Source organism: Daldinia decipiens (genome assembly GCF_022478715.1).
Source record: "Daldinia decipiens strain CBS 113046 unplaced genomic scaffold F4813scaffold_42, whole genome shotgun sequence".
NCBI lineage: Eukaryota > Fungi > Ascomycota > Sordariomycetes > Xylariales > Hypoxylaceae > Daldinia > Daldinia decipiens.
In genome coordinates, this window is record NW_026054585.1 from 35,016 (window position 1) to 49,873 (window position 14,858).

General features: G+C 45.7%; 4 protein-coding genes across 4 annotated transcripts; 2 read left to right on the forward strand and 2 right to left on the reverse strand.

Moving 5' to 3' along the window:
• The first annotated feature begins 2,259 nt into the window (after window positions 1–2,259).
• Window positions 2,260–3,258, forward strand: F4813DRAFT_240868 (uncharacterized protein). Its single transcript, XM_049240016.1, has 3 exons — window positions 2,260–2,519; window positions 2,591–2,692; window positions 2,768–3,258. Exons 1-3 carry the CDS (start codon window positions 2,385–2,387, stop codon window positions 3,095–3,097), a joined length of 567 nt encoding a protein of 188 aa, XP_049095795.1. The 5' UTR covers window positions 2,260–2,384; the 3' UTR covers window positions 3,098–3,258.
• A 3,533-nt stretch (window positions 3,259–6,791) lies between these two features.
• Window positions 6,792–9,019, forward strand: F4813DRAFT_372935 (endothiapepsin). Its single transcript, XM_049244758.1, has 2 exons — window positions 6,792–7,991; window positions 8,054–9,019. The coding sequence occupies exons 1-2, from the start codon at window positions 7,271–7,273 to the stop codon at window positions 8,551–8,553; spliced, it is 1,221 nt and encodes a 406-aa protein (XP_049095796.1). The 5' UTR covers window positions 6,792–7,270; the 3' UTR covers window positions 8,554–9,019.
• An 822-nt stretch (window positions 9,020–9,841) lies between these two features.
• Window positions 9,842–12,572, reverse strand: F4813DRAFT_372936 (Metallo-dependent phosphatase). The gene is made up of 5 exons (XM_049244759.1): window positions 12,152–12,572; window positions 11,905–11,960; window positions 11,047–11,847; window positions 10,560–10,968; window positions 9,842–10,459 (listed from the first exon to the last, which is right to left on the reverse strand). The coding sequence occupies exons 1-5, from the start codon at window positions 12,420–12,422 to the stop codon at window positions 10,050–10,052; spliced, it is 1,947 nt and encodes a 648-aa protein (XP_049095797.1). The 5' UTR covers window positions 12,423–12,572; the 3' UTR covers window positions 9,842–10,049.
• Window positions 12,573–13,027: 455 nt separating this feature from the next.
• F4813DRAFT_240949 (UROD/MetE-like protein) lies at window positions 13,028–14,841 on the reverse strand. Its single transcript, XM_049240017.1, has 5 exons — window positions 14,325–14,841; window positions 14,093–14,246; window positions 13,943–14,039; window positions 13,744–13,807; window positions 13,028–13,679 (listed from the first exon to the last, which is right to left on the reverse strand). The coding sequence occupies exons 1-5, from the start codon at window positions 14,653–14,655 to the stop codon at window positions 13,117–13,119; spliced, it is 1,209 nt and encodes a 402-aa protein (XP_049095798.1). The 5' UTR covers window positions 14,656–14,841; the 3' UTR covers window positions 13,028–13,116.
• Window positions 14,842–14,858: the final 17 nt, after the last annotated feature.

A 14,858-nucleotide genomic window follows, 5' to 3' on the forward strand; every position in this document is an offset into this window, starting at 1 on the left:
ATGAAAGGGGTATGAAAGGGGGCATGCCTTAGCGCAGAAGACCTAGGCAGTAGGAGTGATACCTGTGCTGTCTACGCAAGCTCGATTACCGCACCCTAACTGGCGAACTTGCGTACACTACACAAGTACTGCGTTAATTACGTAGTTAAGGGCGTATGGAATAATCAGTCCTCACATAGCATCGTACATTGAGCGGTTGATCCTCGATCCAGCAAATTTTTGGGTTATTAGAATTCCTTGCGGAACGACAAAGCTGTTTCCATGCCTTCTTACTGGCGTCTTCACACCGCCCATGACGTAGATTTCCTACTACGATGTCAGACTTGGGTAGCTCTACTTGTATGACGTGGGCTACGCATAATAGATAATAATTTAAAATCTAGACCTGGTTACTATATATTATGCAGGAAGAGACTTACATTAATTAATCCTGCTTTAAACATCCCAGCACAAATAGCTAACCTAGTCATTTCCATCATTTGCTAGATTTCCGGGGACGAAGATAGTGTCTGGACTATGTATATGGGGATATTCCTCGGGATTTCCAGCGCGAAAATCTTTAGGTCGTTTGCACAATATACATTTTCCTCATATATGTAGTAGTGTAACCCCCTCTCCTACTACTTTTTCTCTATGTGTATCCCCTTGGAGTCGAAATCCGTTCTGAGGACCATGGCGCGTGGTCTGATAGGTGAGAAATGTCAGAGATACCCTTTGATTGATGTCATACGTAGAGTAAATATTAGAAGCAGCAGCTTCGCTGCTGTATAATAGCTATAATAGCCGTATAGTAGTATGAATCTATTAACGCTTGATCTTCTATCCTCTTTCGAGGGAGCGCAGCGCCCCTTATATATCTATTCTGCGTAGATCTATACCTAATTCATACTAGCCTCACTTGTCCCTTGACAAGAAATAGAATTGATCTGCGTAGGGGATTGTTATCTGGGTCACGATTACTATGACGGCAGATTTTCCTGCGGACTGAGCCAAGCATATTGGAGATCTCGTCCAGGGAGCCTGAGTTAGCTATTTCTTAAGAATAGCAGAAGAAACAAAGCTTGTGTCAGAAATCATCTGTTGCTGAAGTATGCTTCTTGACGAACGTGGGCTTAATAGAAGGGAGGCTGTGGTTGCGACCGGGGAGACGAAGTAAATGATCTGTTTATGTTAAGAGGTACCTATCTCCTAATGCTTGACATCAAGTATTATGCGACGTTTAGGTACCTTCTATAGTTTGATGTCCTATAAATAGGTACCTGGGGCTTATTAAAGTTTTGGTGGGTTAGGTGAGTCAGTCGGCAAGTCCCGGTTAGGTATTGTACTTTGGAGCATTAGGCTAGGTACCTAGGTACATACGTGTAGAAAAGAAAGAGACCCACTTAGGTACAATTAATACTTCATGGTCCGATGCGACTGTCGATTTGACCAGTCTATTCTTGTTCGAAGTATCGAATCAATGTCGCTGCAGTCTTAATAGAAAGTCGCTTAGCATAGTTTATCAAGCATTTTTCATCTTAACTGTGTATTTAAGTCTAACGCTTATTACCAAATATATATCAATAGATACCCGGTTTCCTATTTTAGTTTTCATCGCCGTGTTCGGTATTTAGCCATCTGGCAGTTTAAGCCATGGCAATGGAAACTTATCAGTTTCTTGGGAATTGTAGCTCAGCATAATCGATTTTCCATTACATATTCAACCCATCATTGTCACGATTAGACGTCGTAGTTGAAACTGCCTAAGCACTAAAGAATATTTGAGATCGTTGTTCCATAGACTAAGGTAAACAATATTGTAAAGACACAGATACTAGATAACGACCGCGCGAGTAAGGTGTCAGCTTAATGTTAATTGGAAGCAATCTAGTAACCAAATACACCATCAGCTATTTATATCGCGTGCTCATTGAAGTCGAGAGAGTATCTAATATATTATATGAAATGTCAGTGGTAAGACTAAATACCAGTCAAGGTGGTTTATTGAATATTTAATCATATGTACCTATACTATAACCCGTGTGACGAAAAAAAGGGAATGTGACAAGATCTTATATGATCTAGTTACCTAGTAACCTACCTACATAGGTACCTAAGGTAATAAATAAACTCTGGGTAACCCTAAAAATAAATCGGCCTCGTCACAGGACATGTATAAATGCGAGGGAATCGTATATATTACGACCAACACCAACCTAAGTCACGGATTATGGTTCACGAACAGATATCCGTGAAGGTTACACGCAGCTACGGGACTATCATGGCCCCCAAACTGTCTCTAATAAATTCGATCTCTTCCCCTCCTTTGCACTACCTATCGACATATTTACTGCTATGATTTTTCAGCATCTCTACCACAAGTCCACGATAACAAGGCCTTCAGTATGAAACCATACTTATTGGGTTGTTTCTGCTTGATGGCTACAGGCCTTCGGGTCGATCTGACAGTAGCGCCACTAATCATAGAAGGGGTGGTGGATTCGGATGGTATTAAGAAGACCTTCAATGGTACTATTCAGGTGAGTAAATTTTATCCGGCATGGGGTAGCGGCTGTTGAATCTATGGCATATCCCTAATCGAGAGATCCAGGAAATCGATATGCAAATACGCAATCTTAACCCCGACTTCTCATGGGAACACTTCCAATCTATGACACGACGTCAGGATAAACCACCGAGGAAGCGTATAACGGTGAGCTGGATTTAAATACGCGATTTTACGTTTATAGCCATTGGATTAAGTTAGGCCTGACATCATAGATAACAGGAGAAGGTTTTATGCCATGTGCAGAATCTACCACCCGCCTCGAGAGTTGCTATAGAGAAAAGCCGCGACTGGTTGAACTCACTCGCTACAGGATTATCCGTTGATGCCCAGCGTTGCACCAAATTCTCCTGTATGGAGAATGCAGCAGTCTGGTTCTGTAATGACAATCTGTGGTGGATCCAGCAAAATAGTATTACCCTCGCTGATCATATTAATGATATACTGGACGAGCCGGATTGCGCGATATCGGGGAACGATAACTTGATTCAAGGTCAAGCATTTGATGGAGGTGATTACAACATCATTGTTAATGCCGACCAGTGCCCTTAGTCCAGAATTAAAGGATAGCCTCGTGTTTCTCGTGTGACTTTTATTATCCTCATAATGGTAGATAGGGAGATGGGGGATTATAACACATTATTACAGTCTGAATCTTCAGTTTACCTATTAACTCTGGTTTATTCAATATGATATTCTTCCCTGGTTGGAAATGCCACGGCGCATATACAATGAAGTACAATAATCTTGAAATCTATTAAGATGAGGCAGTATGTCCAAGACGCTCTTATAATGATTGGCTCTTCTTTAGCTATCATCTGCTTGTTCTAGGATGATATATCTATGATTTTGCCTTTATTCTCCGCTGGTTTAGCAGTTATTTGGTTAGGTCATGAAATCACATCGCCAAATAATTACATAACTTGTAGATGTCAGCCACATAGGTATATACCTAGTAGGTAGCCAATGGCAGAAATATCTAGGTAAACTGAGAATTTCTGTACCTCGCAGTGTGATATTCAAGGTCCGGATCAACTAAATATATCCACGAAGAGACCCCCACGTGTATTAGTGTAACACACTCACGAAAAATCGCCGTGTGCGTGTACACGCGTGGGTTAGCGTGTAGTTGTTCCGGACCTCGGTGATATTTCACTATGAAGCCCAAGCATATTAGGTTGCCGGTACAGAGCTGTTAAGACGACCTTAAGATGTTCAATTCTGATTTGGATTATCCGACTGCCTTGGATTATTCATATTATCCTCAAAGCTACATAATCCATCAGGTTAAGCTCATTTTCCAGCACACTACATGTCAAATGACTATAAATGTACCTATATACACTGCTCACCAACTTAAGATTCTTAATAGCTACCTATCAAAGCAAGTGTGCGATTAAAAAGCTGCCACAAGAAGACTAGGGATGAGGTGTGTAATTGATGAAAGGGGTACGGGTGCAAGTGTAAGGGGCACTGTGGACATGAAGGGAAAATAAGGAGAATTAGATGTGATCCTATAATCACCCAAATCTTCTTAACCGCTTTAACCAACTTTTTATTGGGACGTTGTTACCTCTCTCAGAGATTCGTATCTGAGTGCATTAAACCTATTCCCAGCCATCAACCAATGTGTCCATGTACCTGGCTCTTATGGTTACCTCTATTGCGAATGTATGCTTAAAATCGATCGATTATCTACCTTGATAAGGGAGGTAACTATGGACTAAGCTATACGAGGCCTATGTTGTCCCAAGGAACTGGCCGCAAAACGAAAATCCTACATGCATAGACGATTGCTTCCCAGCTTCTCTAAGTTTTTTTTGGGGAGCAAGGAGAGAAGCGATATATACCATTTTTTAACTCCGACCCTTAATATCATCTATGTTTCCGTTGACCCTTACACATTAATTGGAAGCTCTCTTAGTTTACAGCAGGGTTGCATTCCTAATGCATGAAGCCGCAGCTCGCCGAACGAGGAAACGAGGCTCTAATATACAGATCTATGCGCTCAGATGCACTACGACGAAAATGTAAGCTATCAACCAGGGAATAAGGTTTGAATCATGGCCTGTTTCTCAGCCTCTAGGACTCGCTTGATTGCCTCGATTTGTAAATACGTATCCGAATTAGGCAACTCTCATGAAAGCAGAGGCGCCGGCTTAGCCTCTAGTGGCGTTGGTGTCAATCATGCGTTACGTTACCCGGAAACATGGATACCTATCTAGGTAGGTATATTGAGAATTTAAGATATCCGGGATATCTCTTGAATTTTAGTGTTGATAACATGTAGTCACCCGCTCGGCGGCTACGCTATTCTGCAGGCCTTAGGCTTGTTTGACTGACTCAATTCCCATGCGCCGACCTGTGATTTGTCAATAGATCCTGCGCCTTAATAACGGCCTCGGCTTGAACAGGTTAAACCGTTGAGATGATGTTGGCCGTCGAAGCTAAATCGATGAGGCTACAGGTTGTACAGGCTTTTACTCGACGAGCTTCCTTAATTGGATAAGTTGATAATGTGAATGGCATGGCGTCAATGAGAAGGGCGAATGTGCAATACCGCCGTTGGCCGAATAATATCTACCTCCTTAAGTAAGTTACCGATACGATATATCTATGTTTTAGTTACCTACCTACCTTGCCAAGAAGTAGTGTAGATCCCTGAAGATAAATTCCGATTACAGCAACTCGAGGTCATCCCGAAGGGAATGGCGTGAACAGTTGATTGTACGAACTCGGCGTGATCCAATAGGCGCACGGTGCGACGATGGCCCATATGTTGTAAAACTGGGGAATAAAACAGTAATGCGCAGAGAGAGATATGGTTGGACAAACCCCAAACTGGATAGCTTCTACCCGATAATTGTAGGGGTCTGATTAAGCATGTTCTCTGCCCTATCACCATCTCGAAGTGCCATTCTCTTCTGTCATCCCCTGAACCTTTCGGTCCAGAAAACGCACTTCCATCCTAATCATTTTTTGGAATTCTCCTCGCCGGGATATTAACGCTAGTATGCCAATGCTAATTACCTAGGTTACCTAGGTTAGGTACTGTAGGAAAGCTAATAGGCCAGCCTAGCAAGAGGATCTGCACATGCTTAGATGGCTTGAACTCCTTTGTAAATTACAGCAAAGAGAAATATTACGTAGTAAAAGCGGACGAACATCTACCGTGACGTACATTTCATAGAGTGTCAACCAAAGAAGCTTTCGTACGTCATGTGTTCCTGGTGATAGCATCTAGCCAAGGTGGCCAAGATCCGGGGAAAGGCTTGTTTTCTTTAGTCCTGGTCCGAGGTCTCACCCTGACGAGCAGGAAGGTCACCGGCGTTGGTCGAATGCAGTTGATGATTCACTAGGTAAGAAACAAAATGACGGCAGTGACCTGCCAAAAAGCGCCAAGTTCCAATTAGTATCGAAGCCAATCATACAAGCGCAAGCCAAGAGAACCCCCACCCCGCGAGCGGCATGGGTGTGGTGAAAAGCGAAGAAAAGCCTTGCCCCTATCTGAAACAACACTACAAGCCGGCACATATAGCACAGGGAATAATACGTTATTACGCAGATCTTCAATGCTGTACGGCATGTCCAGCCGCGCTAGAGCACGTACGAGTCAGCCAAGCCCATCTGCGTAGCAACGTGGCCCGCACTCTAATCTACATACTACTGTGGTTGGTTTAAGATCCAAAGAAGCTTAAAGCCTGTCTTGTTTGTAAGACACTGACGACAACGTGATCCATGCGCTCTATCCCCTTTCATCTCTTTATCAGCTGGTAACTGTCAAATCACCGCCTCCTCCAGCCCGGCTTCCGAATGTATATATCACATGCTCCCAGATGTGGGTTCCAAACACACCATGGCCGTAGCCGGAAAGGAAAATACGAACCAGCGATCCGCGCCAGGTGAAGACGGGGGCTTCTGGGCTGCTAGGCTGTTGGGAGGGGGGCAGCCAAAGAGAATTGCATGTAAACGGCGCGGAGACTGGAGAAACTGGAGAAACTGGAAAACGTACCAGAAAGGGGCAATAAGCCGGCCGGCCGTTAGGCAATGAATTAAACATATCAAAACGGCCGACCAATCAGTGTGAAACTTAGAACTTGTTTGTCCCAAGTCCGCCGGTTCAGATCTACCTGCCAAGCCGCCGTGTTCCACAAACCAGAAGCGCTGCCGGCCTCCCCCCCCCCCCCCAGAGTGCCTGAGTGCCCCCCTCGCACAACCTGAGCCGATCACGATAGCTAAACGTTGACCCAAAAGACGTGATTGACTTCTCTTTGTATTACTCGGTACAGCTCCTTACCCGTAACGGCAGCTGTGGCTCCAAAAAGCCCACTCACATGGAATAGCTCTGGTATACATACGGCTAATACCTGCATCTAACTGAGTCTGGCTTCCTCGGTCGTAGATTGGAAGAGGGAGATCTGCAGTCCCCTTGACTAGTCCCTGTCCCATCCAACCTACCTACCGTTTCCGTTAATTCACGATCACAACCTGCTCAGCTCTGGTATTTTATAAATACCTACCCTTCTGCTCAGCCTGTTTGGAATATTTGTTTGCTCACCATCCTCGGGCTGCAAGGAGGTTTCTAGTTATAGTAACAGCTTCTCCCTTTTGAACATATATCATACATACTCACTCTCTCGCTATCTCCATTCACTCTTTTTTACAGCATTCTTTAGCACTGTATATTCTATCCCGATCAAAACACTTCCAAGACATATATTCAATATGGTTGGCACAGTTAGCACTATTGCCCTTGCGGCTGCGGTCGCCGGCATTGCGACGGCGTCTCCCGCGCGTCCACCTAAGGTTGGGACTTTCTCTGTCCCTCAAGTTAAGAACCCGGGCTTCAAGCCCCATGGCCCGGCACAGTTAGCTAGAGCGTACCTTAAGTATGGTGTCAAGCTTCCGGACGGGCTGTCTAGGATTATGGCCGATTTGAAGGTCTTCCGACGCGATAGCGGAAGTGTCAAGGCTACTCCAGAGCAGTACGATATTCAGTATCTAACTCCTGTCTCGATTGGAACCCCACCTCAGGAGCTTAACCTAGACTTCGATTCCGGCTCATCGGATCTCTGGGTATTCAGCACTGAACAATCCAAAAGCAGCATCAACGGCCAGACTCCGTATAACCCAAGCGGTAGCAGTACTGCTAAGAAAGTCAGCGGCGCCAGCTGGGACATCTCATACGGTGACGGCAGCTCATCAAGCGGCGACGTCTACACTGACGTCGTTACCGTCGGTGGTGTTACATTCAAGAACCAGGCTGTTGAGGCTGCAAAGAAGGTCTCCTCCCAATTTACGAGCGACAGCAACAACGACGGCCTGCTAGGCCTCGCCTTCAGCAGCATCAACACGGTGACGCCTAAGCCGCAGAAGACTTTCTTCGATAACGTTGCATCCAGCCTAGATACCGCGGCTTGGACCGCTGATCTCAAGTACCACGACGGTAAGCTAACTCACAGTTTGGAATGCGAAATTTGAAATTGAGTTGCTAATCTACATAATTAGCCGGTACTTACGACTTTGGAGTCGTTGATAAGTCCAAGTACACTGGTGACATCACCTACACAGACGTTGATAACAGCCAAGGATTCTGGTCTTTCACTAGCTCCGGATACGGCATCGGTAACACCAGCTTCAAGTCAAGCCCGTTCGCGGGTATCGCTGACACCGGCACTACTCTTGCTCTGTTGCCCGACTCTATCGTGACTGCGTACTACCGCCAGGTGTCGGGTGCGAAGCTAGACAATCAACAGGGTGGCTACGTATTCCCCTGCTCCGCCAGCCTACCTGACTTCGTCTTCGGCGTCGAAAATGCCAAGTTCAGCATCCCCGGTCAGTACATCAACTACGCCCCTGTTGACGACTCCACCTGCTTCGGCGGCATCCAGTCCGACGACGGCATCGGCTTCTCTATCTTCGGTGACGTTGCCTTGAAGGCGGCCTTCGTCGTCTTCGACAATTCCGAGGGAAGCCCAAGACTGGGTTTCGCCAAGAAGAACTTGTAAATGGCGGGGGTGTTCCCTCCCTGGTCAGGTGCTAGGGTGTACACAACATCTAAGAGCGCACTCAAACGCAGTGCATGTTATGAACGGATAGTTTGACGGGGGCTGGATTTGAAACGACTCTTATACTTGTATATGATTGATGCAACTCGAGTGCATGGGCATTCTTGTTAAAATGCGACGCCCTGTATATCACTTCTCTATAATGAATTTAACCTGAGCATTTCGAATTACCGAAATTGAATATCTTCTTGTACCAAGTGCAAGCAATAACATCGCCCAAGCCTTCCTTGTTGCAACGTAGAATTATGCTGATATTAATTTACCTAGGTACCTATGTACGAATCTCCTATCCCGATTATCTGTACTTAACAGTTCATCTTAGACCCCACTAGAGAGATTGTGATTTTCTACCCTACAGGATACCGACCGATCGCCCTAGCAATCACCATTTTTGCACTGAAAGAGCAATAAATGGGGTCGTTTTAGGGGCTAAATTGTGACGCTCAACGGCTCAGAAATAATATGTACCTTTTAAGGCTCTTATTATCTTATAATTCGAAATACATAACTATCGTAGTAACCACAAAGCTAATCCCGAATTAGACGGTATCACTTCAGTGGGTAATGGTTTTTAAAGTAACGAGTATAAGATACCTCATACTAAATAACTAGTTCAGCTCCATTTCAAGTAAAAGTGCTCCGTCGCCTGTTATAGCTACTACTAAGGCGACGTTGATGATATAATAAATTAACATAAAATGTAGACAAGGCATTCCTATACCGCCGTCAGCTAGGATACACTAGGCTTTAATGTTGTGGATGACGACGTGTTAGTAGCCATGAAGAATACAGGCCGAGAGAAAGACTTTTAAGAGGTACGTAGTCCACCATTTTTCATATGAGTCCGTAGTTGCAGAATCAGTACTCATTAGCGCTACACGAAACTGCATTCCTGAAGCAAGTATTCCTCGTTCGTAAACGAGGAGGGGATCGAAGACTATGACATTAGCCAGTACCAGAAGCTTAGTGTAACTTGGCCAGGTAGTTTGATAAACCATATCCAAGGCTTAGGTTGGTTACGCCTTGATGTTTAGACCAAACACCGTTTGAGTCAAGCTCTTAAGAGCACTACGAATGAATTTGTTCGAAACGACCAGCCCGGAGAACGTATCCAGCTATAGACTACCTATAATCTACGGCCGTCTTGCACCTAATCACAGTCGCGTTGTTCCAAATTCCCGCCTTACCCCATAAAATAGGAGTTATAAACAGACTGTGCCATAGCACCGTAGGGGAAATTCAAGAATGAAATTGCAATCCCGGTTTAACAGTCAGATCACAGTCTTGCGACTTTTGTCAAGCGTTGAAGTGAATCCTTTCTACAACTCGGTATTTTAACATTTTGTCTGAATATCATAACGTCGTTACAATCATAGCCATCAAGTCATTGCACAATCCCGTTTCCATCCCTTCAAGCCAAGAGGGTTGCTAACTCCCTATTTCTGCTCGCCCCCGACGCAGATGATACGCCCCTCAACCCGTGGCGCAATCGCTTTAGTCCAATCGACCTCGAACTCCCCCTCTCTAAGTTCCTCGCCGACGCGACTCTCGACCTTAGCGATCCGCGCCCATTTGGCGAATACCCGGCGCATGATCTGCATCTCTTTATCAATCGTCTCGATATCGCCGACGTATCCTCTATCCAAGCCATCGTTGTCCTCGTCGGACTCAGAGTCGACAGGAAGCTGACACGTCTTCCGCTCTCGAATCTTCTCCGCTGTCCAATTGTCCCAACCGGAGATATCTGTTCTCGCTGTTGGACTAACTGGAGTCGCGGCTGCTGTTGAAAGGTGATGAATGTGGTTTGCGTTAACCTTGCTCGCAACATGGTCCCAATATTGACCGACTGGGAAATGTGTTAGTTTATGCAACCTTCTAGATTAAGTACCTAGATACTTTCAGGGGGGCAGAGATGACGAAGACATTGATGGATATAGGCAGCATACTATTCTTTCCCCAATACTTCCACTGTCCCATCACGCGGAGTGACATGAAATATTGTCGTAGCATCATCGAAATTAATATTCCGTTCTCTTCGGAGACAATCTCCTCAGCTTTGCCCCCTTCCTCCTCTATCAAGAGGCTATCGTAACCATCCTTACCGCGAGCCATGTAGCCTCGGGTTACTAGTACGTACTTCCTGGCCATATCTATCGGCTCCCCGCCGATCGTCGCTGTCACTATGCGCGAGCCTGTGGGTTTTTGGCCATCGAATTTGAAAGTAATGTTAGAGACCTGCGGGAAACGGCCCTCGAGAGCCGGGTATTGTGATAAACCGTTCTCCAAAGCGTCCCAAATAGCTTGGCCTGTAACCTTAATTACCACGACAGGATCCTCGAATGGGAAACAATTCATCTATTGCAGCATGTGTTAGCTATTTGCCGAACGTCCAGATGGAAAATAGATCAAGTTTGAGTTTCAGGAGTTGCGTACAATATCTTTTAGTAGTAATGGTCCTGGGGGGTAGACTTGGTCGCCACGGACAGTCCCCGACGCCATAATGCTACAATCGCCTGAGTAGTAATGGCGCATGATGTCGCACACCCAATTAGCGATATTGCTCTCCCTTAACCTCACCGTCCGGAATCTAGCATCGAGGGGCGCAGCAGTGTAGCCGATAGGCTTCTGAAGTGTCGCCTTGAGACTTGCAGTCAGCTTTTCGACGAGCTCAACAGTCGGCTGATGCTCGGGGATCGCAGACGTGATGTCTCGCCGTACGATATCGAAGTCCCATCTACCCGAGTCGTCAGTCCGTCGCCTGGCTTCGATATAGCTCATCTGCTTAAAATCGGTTCCTGAACGTAAGACATGCGTTCCCTTTATGAGGCTATGACTATAGTAGTGGTCATGGCCTCCAAGAATAATATCAATGATTCCATCGGTCTGCTCGGCTAATTTGTTATCATTCGGCTCTCGCATGTGCGTTATGGCGATGACGATGTCGACCCCCTCGGCTCGCAATCGTGGGACAAGCTCCTTTGCGGTTTGGGTGGCGGATTTGTAGATGAGGTTAGGAGGTAGACTGTTAATTGTAGCCAACCATTCGCGTTCGCCTAGCCCGATCAACCCAATCTTGATACCATTCGATGAGGTGATTATATGAGTCTTTTTGCAATTTCCGATAGGAACCGAGTCTCCCAGCGCGGGATCCAATACGTTCGCGATGAGCCATGGAAACTTGCACTTGGAGGAAAGGTGCTTGAATTGAGAGACTCCAAAGTCAAGATCGTGATTCTACTCATCACATAAGCAGCTGATGCTATGAGAGGAAGTATTGGCTTTGATACATACTCCTATTGCTGCAGCATTTGTCCCTATGTTGTTTAATAAAGGCACCATGTGATCACCTACCAAATTTCATATATTAGCCTATGATCTTCAAAGTACATAGCAACTAAACTCAAAGTGGAAAACTTCTTAATCCATGAAAGTCGGCGCATTGGTTTCAAAAGGACAGAGTTCATTATGAGAAATGAGATATGCGTCCGCATTCACTCGAGCTTGTAAGCTCGGTAAGCTCATCGTATGTAAGGCATACCTTTCGTAACGGAACTCTCTAGACTCGGATTGAAGGCGTCACCGGAGAATAGTGTTACCAACTCTGGCTGCTCCTTGAATTTCTCATTCTCCTCATAATGTTTTATGAGCGACATGAATCGAGCGGCACCTCCTACCGGTTCGCTACTGGATTGGTCGACGTGGTAGACATCATTGTAATGGAGAAGTCTCAAGTCCGGAGGTCCATCGTGAACCCCGGAGCTAAAAGTAATGGACTCATTAGGGGGTACTTCTGCCTTCTTTTCCGGCATGGTGATAGAGAGCGTGCGAAAGGATGAAGGTATATTTTGGTGGAAGCGAAAAAAACAAAAATGAATTAGGAACAGTAATATCGACTATGGAGATCTCAAGGCGGTAAGCCGACAAGCTTCATAATTCCATTTGATGATGTTTTAGTGGGCATTACGGTGCATTCGACGCACAATTCGCTGGCCCTTTCAGCTAGGCAAACCCCTGCTATGTACCCCTAAAGACCAGCTCAGCCCCATTTGCCAAGGACGGGGACCAACATATCAAGTCTGACGAATAGAGGCGTCTACGTTGGTAATCCTGTAGAAATTAGACAAGCCCACAACTTCAAGTTTCACGCAATTTTTTTTACCTATCATCGGACTCCCTAAATTCGTATCACCACGCCGTGGGTCGTTTTCTATTCATATTGTGTCCCTTCCGAAGCATAAAGGCGCCAGTCTATCATATTTCATTACAGCACTCATGCTTCGTGGCACGTTGCATGTATACAAATTAATCACGCCTATCAAGTTATAAGAAACCCGATGTCGGGGTTTTTTTTTGTTCTTTTGTGGTGTTTGTTCTAGTTCTCAACTGCTCGCTGTCAAACTTCCCTTTCCCGCTCCAAATCTGCATGTTGAATACATAATTTCGACTCTACTCGACTCTATTCAAGCATCATCACCGTATATATAATATGCATACCATTTCTCTCTATGGCTCACCCGGCCAGATCGTATCAGCGAGCTTTCTGACTAGCTTTAGTTTTGCAATCATGTCGTCTCGCGTCACGGCGTTGCCAAGGTGGTGGCTAGCGAACCCGCATTGAGGACTGACGCCGATTCTCTTAAGCGCTTCCTCACGCGTCTGACCAGCGCCGCTCGCGATGATATCAGCTGCTTGGAATACCCTACTGCGTGTCTCATCAATGTCCTCGAGCTCGGGGAACTTGCTAGTGATGACGCCTAGAACGACATTTTTATGCGGTGGCAGCTCCTTCAAAGGCTCAAAATTACCTGCCCGCTCCGTGTCGTATTCTAAGAAGTAAGTGTCGGCGTCGATGTTGTTAAAGAGCTTCGTTGCAATTCGATCGTATCCTCCCTCTGAGAAGTGTTTACTGTATGCGAAGTTACCCCTACAGAGGTGGATGCCCAGGTGCATGTCAGCCGGGCGAGACGATACACAGTCATTGTATAATTTGATATACGAGTCGAGGAGAACATCAGAATCCTCCCCATCCGCCTTGAAGCCAGCCAGCATCTTCTCGTCGCAAAAGTCTGCAATTCCAGCTCTTGTCAACGTTTCCTTGTCGGTATAATAAGCATTGAAGGTCTCACTCACAAGCCAAATTCGGGTCGTCAATGGTCACGTTTCGGCAACCGTTGTCATATAGAAGCTGCAACTCCTGTAGCATTCAGGATCAACATCAACTCATGTAATATGTGACGAAGCCGTCATAAATATCAAAGAGGCAAATGCATAATATAACAGAATAAGAATAAGAGCGCGTTAAGGCGAGGAACTTGGGGAATTGACTTACAGTTTGGTAGGCTTTGGCAATATCGGCAAAGTACTCCTCGTCGTTAGCGTACACTTCCTTTGGATACGCTCTGCCCTTCTTGTATCTCAGATGATACCTACGAAGAGTTAACCTAACAATGTGCCACGGATGTTGGATAGAAAGGCCTACCATTCGGGGGCGGCGAGCGTTATCTTCAAATCCTTCACTCTGTCGACAGGGACTAATTTCTTAAGATAGTTCCAGTCGGACAGGTATGCACTTCCGACATGCTTAATTTTGCCAACGCAAACAATTGTTTCGCCGGGCTTATGGCCCTTTTCAGCTAAACGATGTAAGGGATTAGCTTGCATGTCCAATGATTATAACAAATATTACCATCAGCTACAACAGGGAGACTCACTAAACGCGGCAGTGTCAGGGACGTACAGCCGGAACATATCCCACTCCGGTTCCATGATCTCCTCAAATCCCTCAAGGTTAGGGAAGAAGGTTCCCCAGAATTGATGTCGTCGATACTCGCCATCGTTGATAGCATGGAACCCGAGGTCTAGCTGCAGTTTGACAATCTCATCAATGGCTTTATCCTCGATGGCGTGCAACTCCCCGTCCTTAGCAACATCGATAGCCTTTACGTCGGAGAGCTTAAGACGCTTCTCGGTGAGCTCTTGCGGGCGGAGTAGTGAGCCCAGATGCTCTGCACGGAACGGCGGTGGCTGCTTGTTGGCCGGCATATCGGTTGATGGTGGTCAAGGTCGAGATATTTATTCAACGTCCTACTAGATTCTGTGTGGCAGAGGGGAGGTGGAAGATGAGGGTAGCTTTCCTTTTTACCTACTATCTACGTCGGAAGTTTACAAGGATAACTACCAGAAACAATAGAAAAGAGAAACAACTAAGGAAGAAGCTAGACGTCATCCCATTTATCTATACCTCT

Excerpts from the sequence above, each read along its gene's own strand:
- F4813DRAFT_372935 (XM_049244758.1), top strand. The coding sequence starts at position 7,271 with ATGGTTGGCACAGTTAGCACTATTGCCCTTGCGGCTGCGGTCGCCGGC. Across the intron at positions 7,992-8,053 it reads TGATCTCAAGTACCACGACG|CCGGTACTTACGACTTTGGA; the intron begins GTAAGCTAACTC and ends CTACATAATTAG.
- F4813DRAFT_240949 (XM_049240017.1), bottom strand. The coding sequence starts at position 14,655 with ATGCCGGCCAACAAGCAGCCACCGCCGTTCCGTGCAGAGCATCTGGGC. Across the intron at positions 13,808-13,942 it reads TTGCCAAAGCCTACCAAACT|GAGTTGCAGCTTCTATATGA; the intron begins GTAAGTCAATTC and ends TGAATGCTACAG. Across the intron at positions 13,680-13,743 it reads TGACGACCCGAATTTGGCTT|ACTTTTGCGACGAGAAGATG; the intron begins GTGAGTGAGACC and ends CTGGAATTGCAG.
- F4813DRAFT_240868 (XM_049240016.1), top strand. The coding sequence starts at position 2,385 with ATGAAACCATACTTATTGGGTTGTTTCTGCTTGATGGCTACAGGCCTT. Across the intron at positions 2,520-2,590 it reads CCTTCAATGGTACTATTCAG|GAAATCGATATGCAAATACG; the intron begins GTGAGTAAATTT and ends CGAGAGATCCAG. Across the intron at positions 2,693-2,767 it reads CACCGAGGAAGCGTATAACG|GAGAAGGTTTTATGCCATGT; the intron begins GTGAGCTGGATT and ends CATAGATAACAG.
- F4813DRAFT_372936 (XM_049244759.1), bottom strand. The coding sequence starts at position 12,422 with ATGCCGGAAAAGAAGGCAGAAGTACCCCCTAATGAGTCCATTACTTTT. Across the intron at positions 11,961-12,151 it reads AGAGAGTTCCGTTACGAAAG|GTGATCACATGGTGCCTTTA; the intron begins GTATGCCTTACA and ends GAAATTTGGTAG. Across the intron at positions 10,460-10,559 it reads GAAGTATTGGGGAAAGAATA|TCGGTCAATATTGGGACCAT; the intron begins GTATGCTGCCTA and ends CACATTTCCCAG.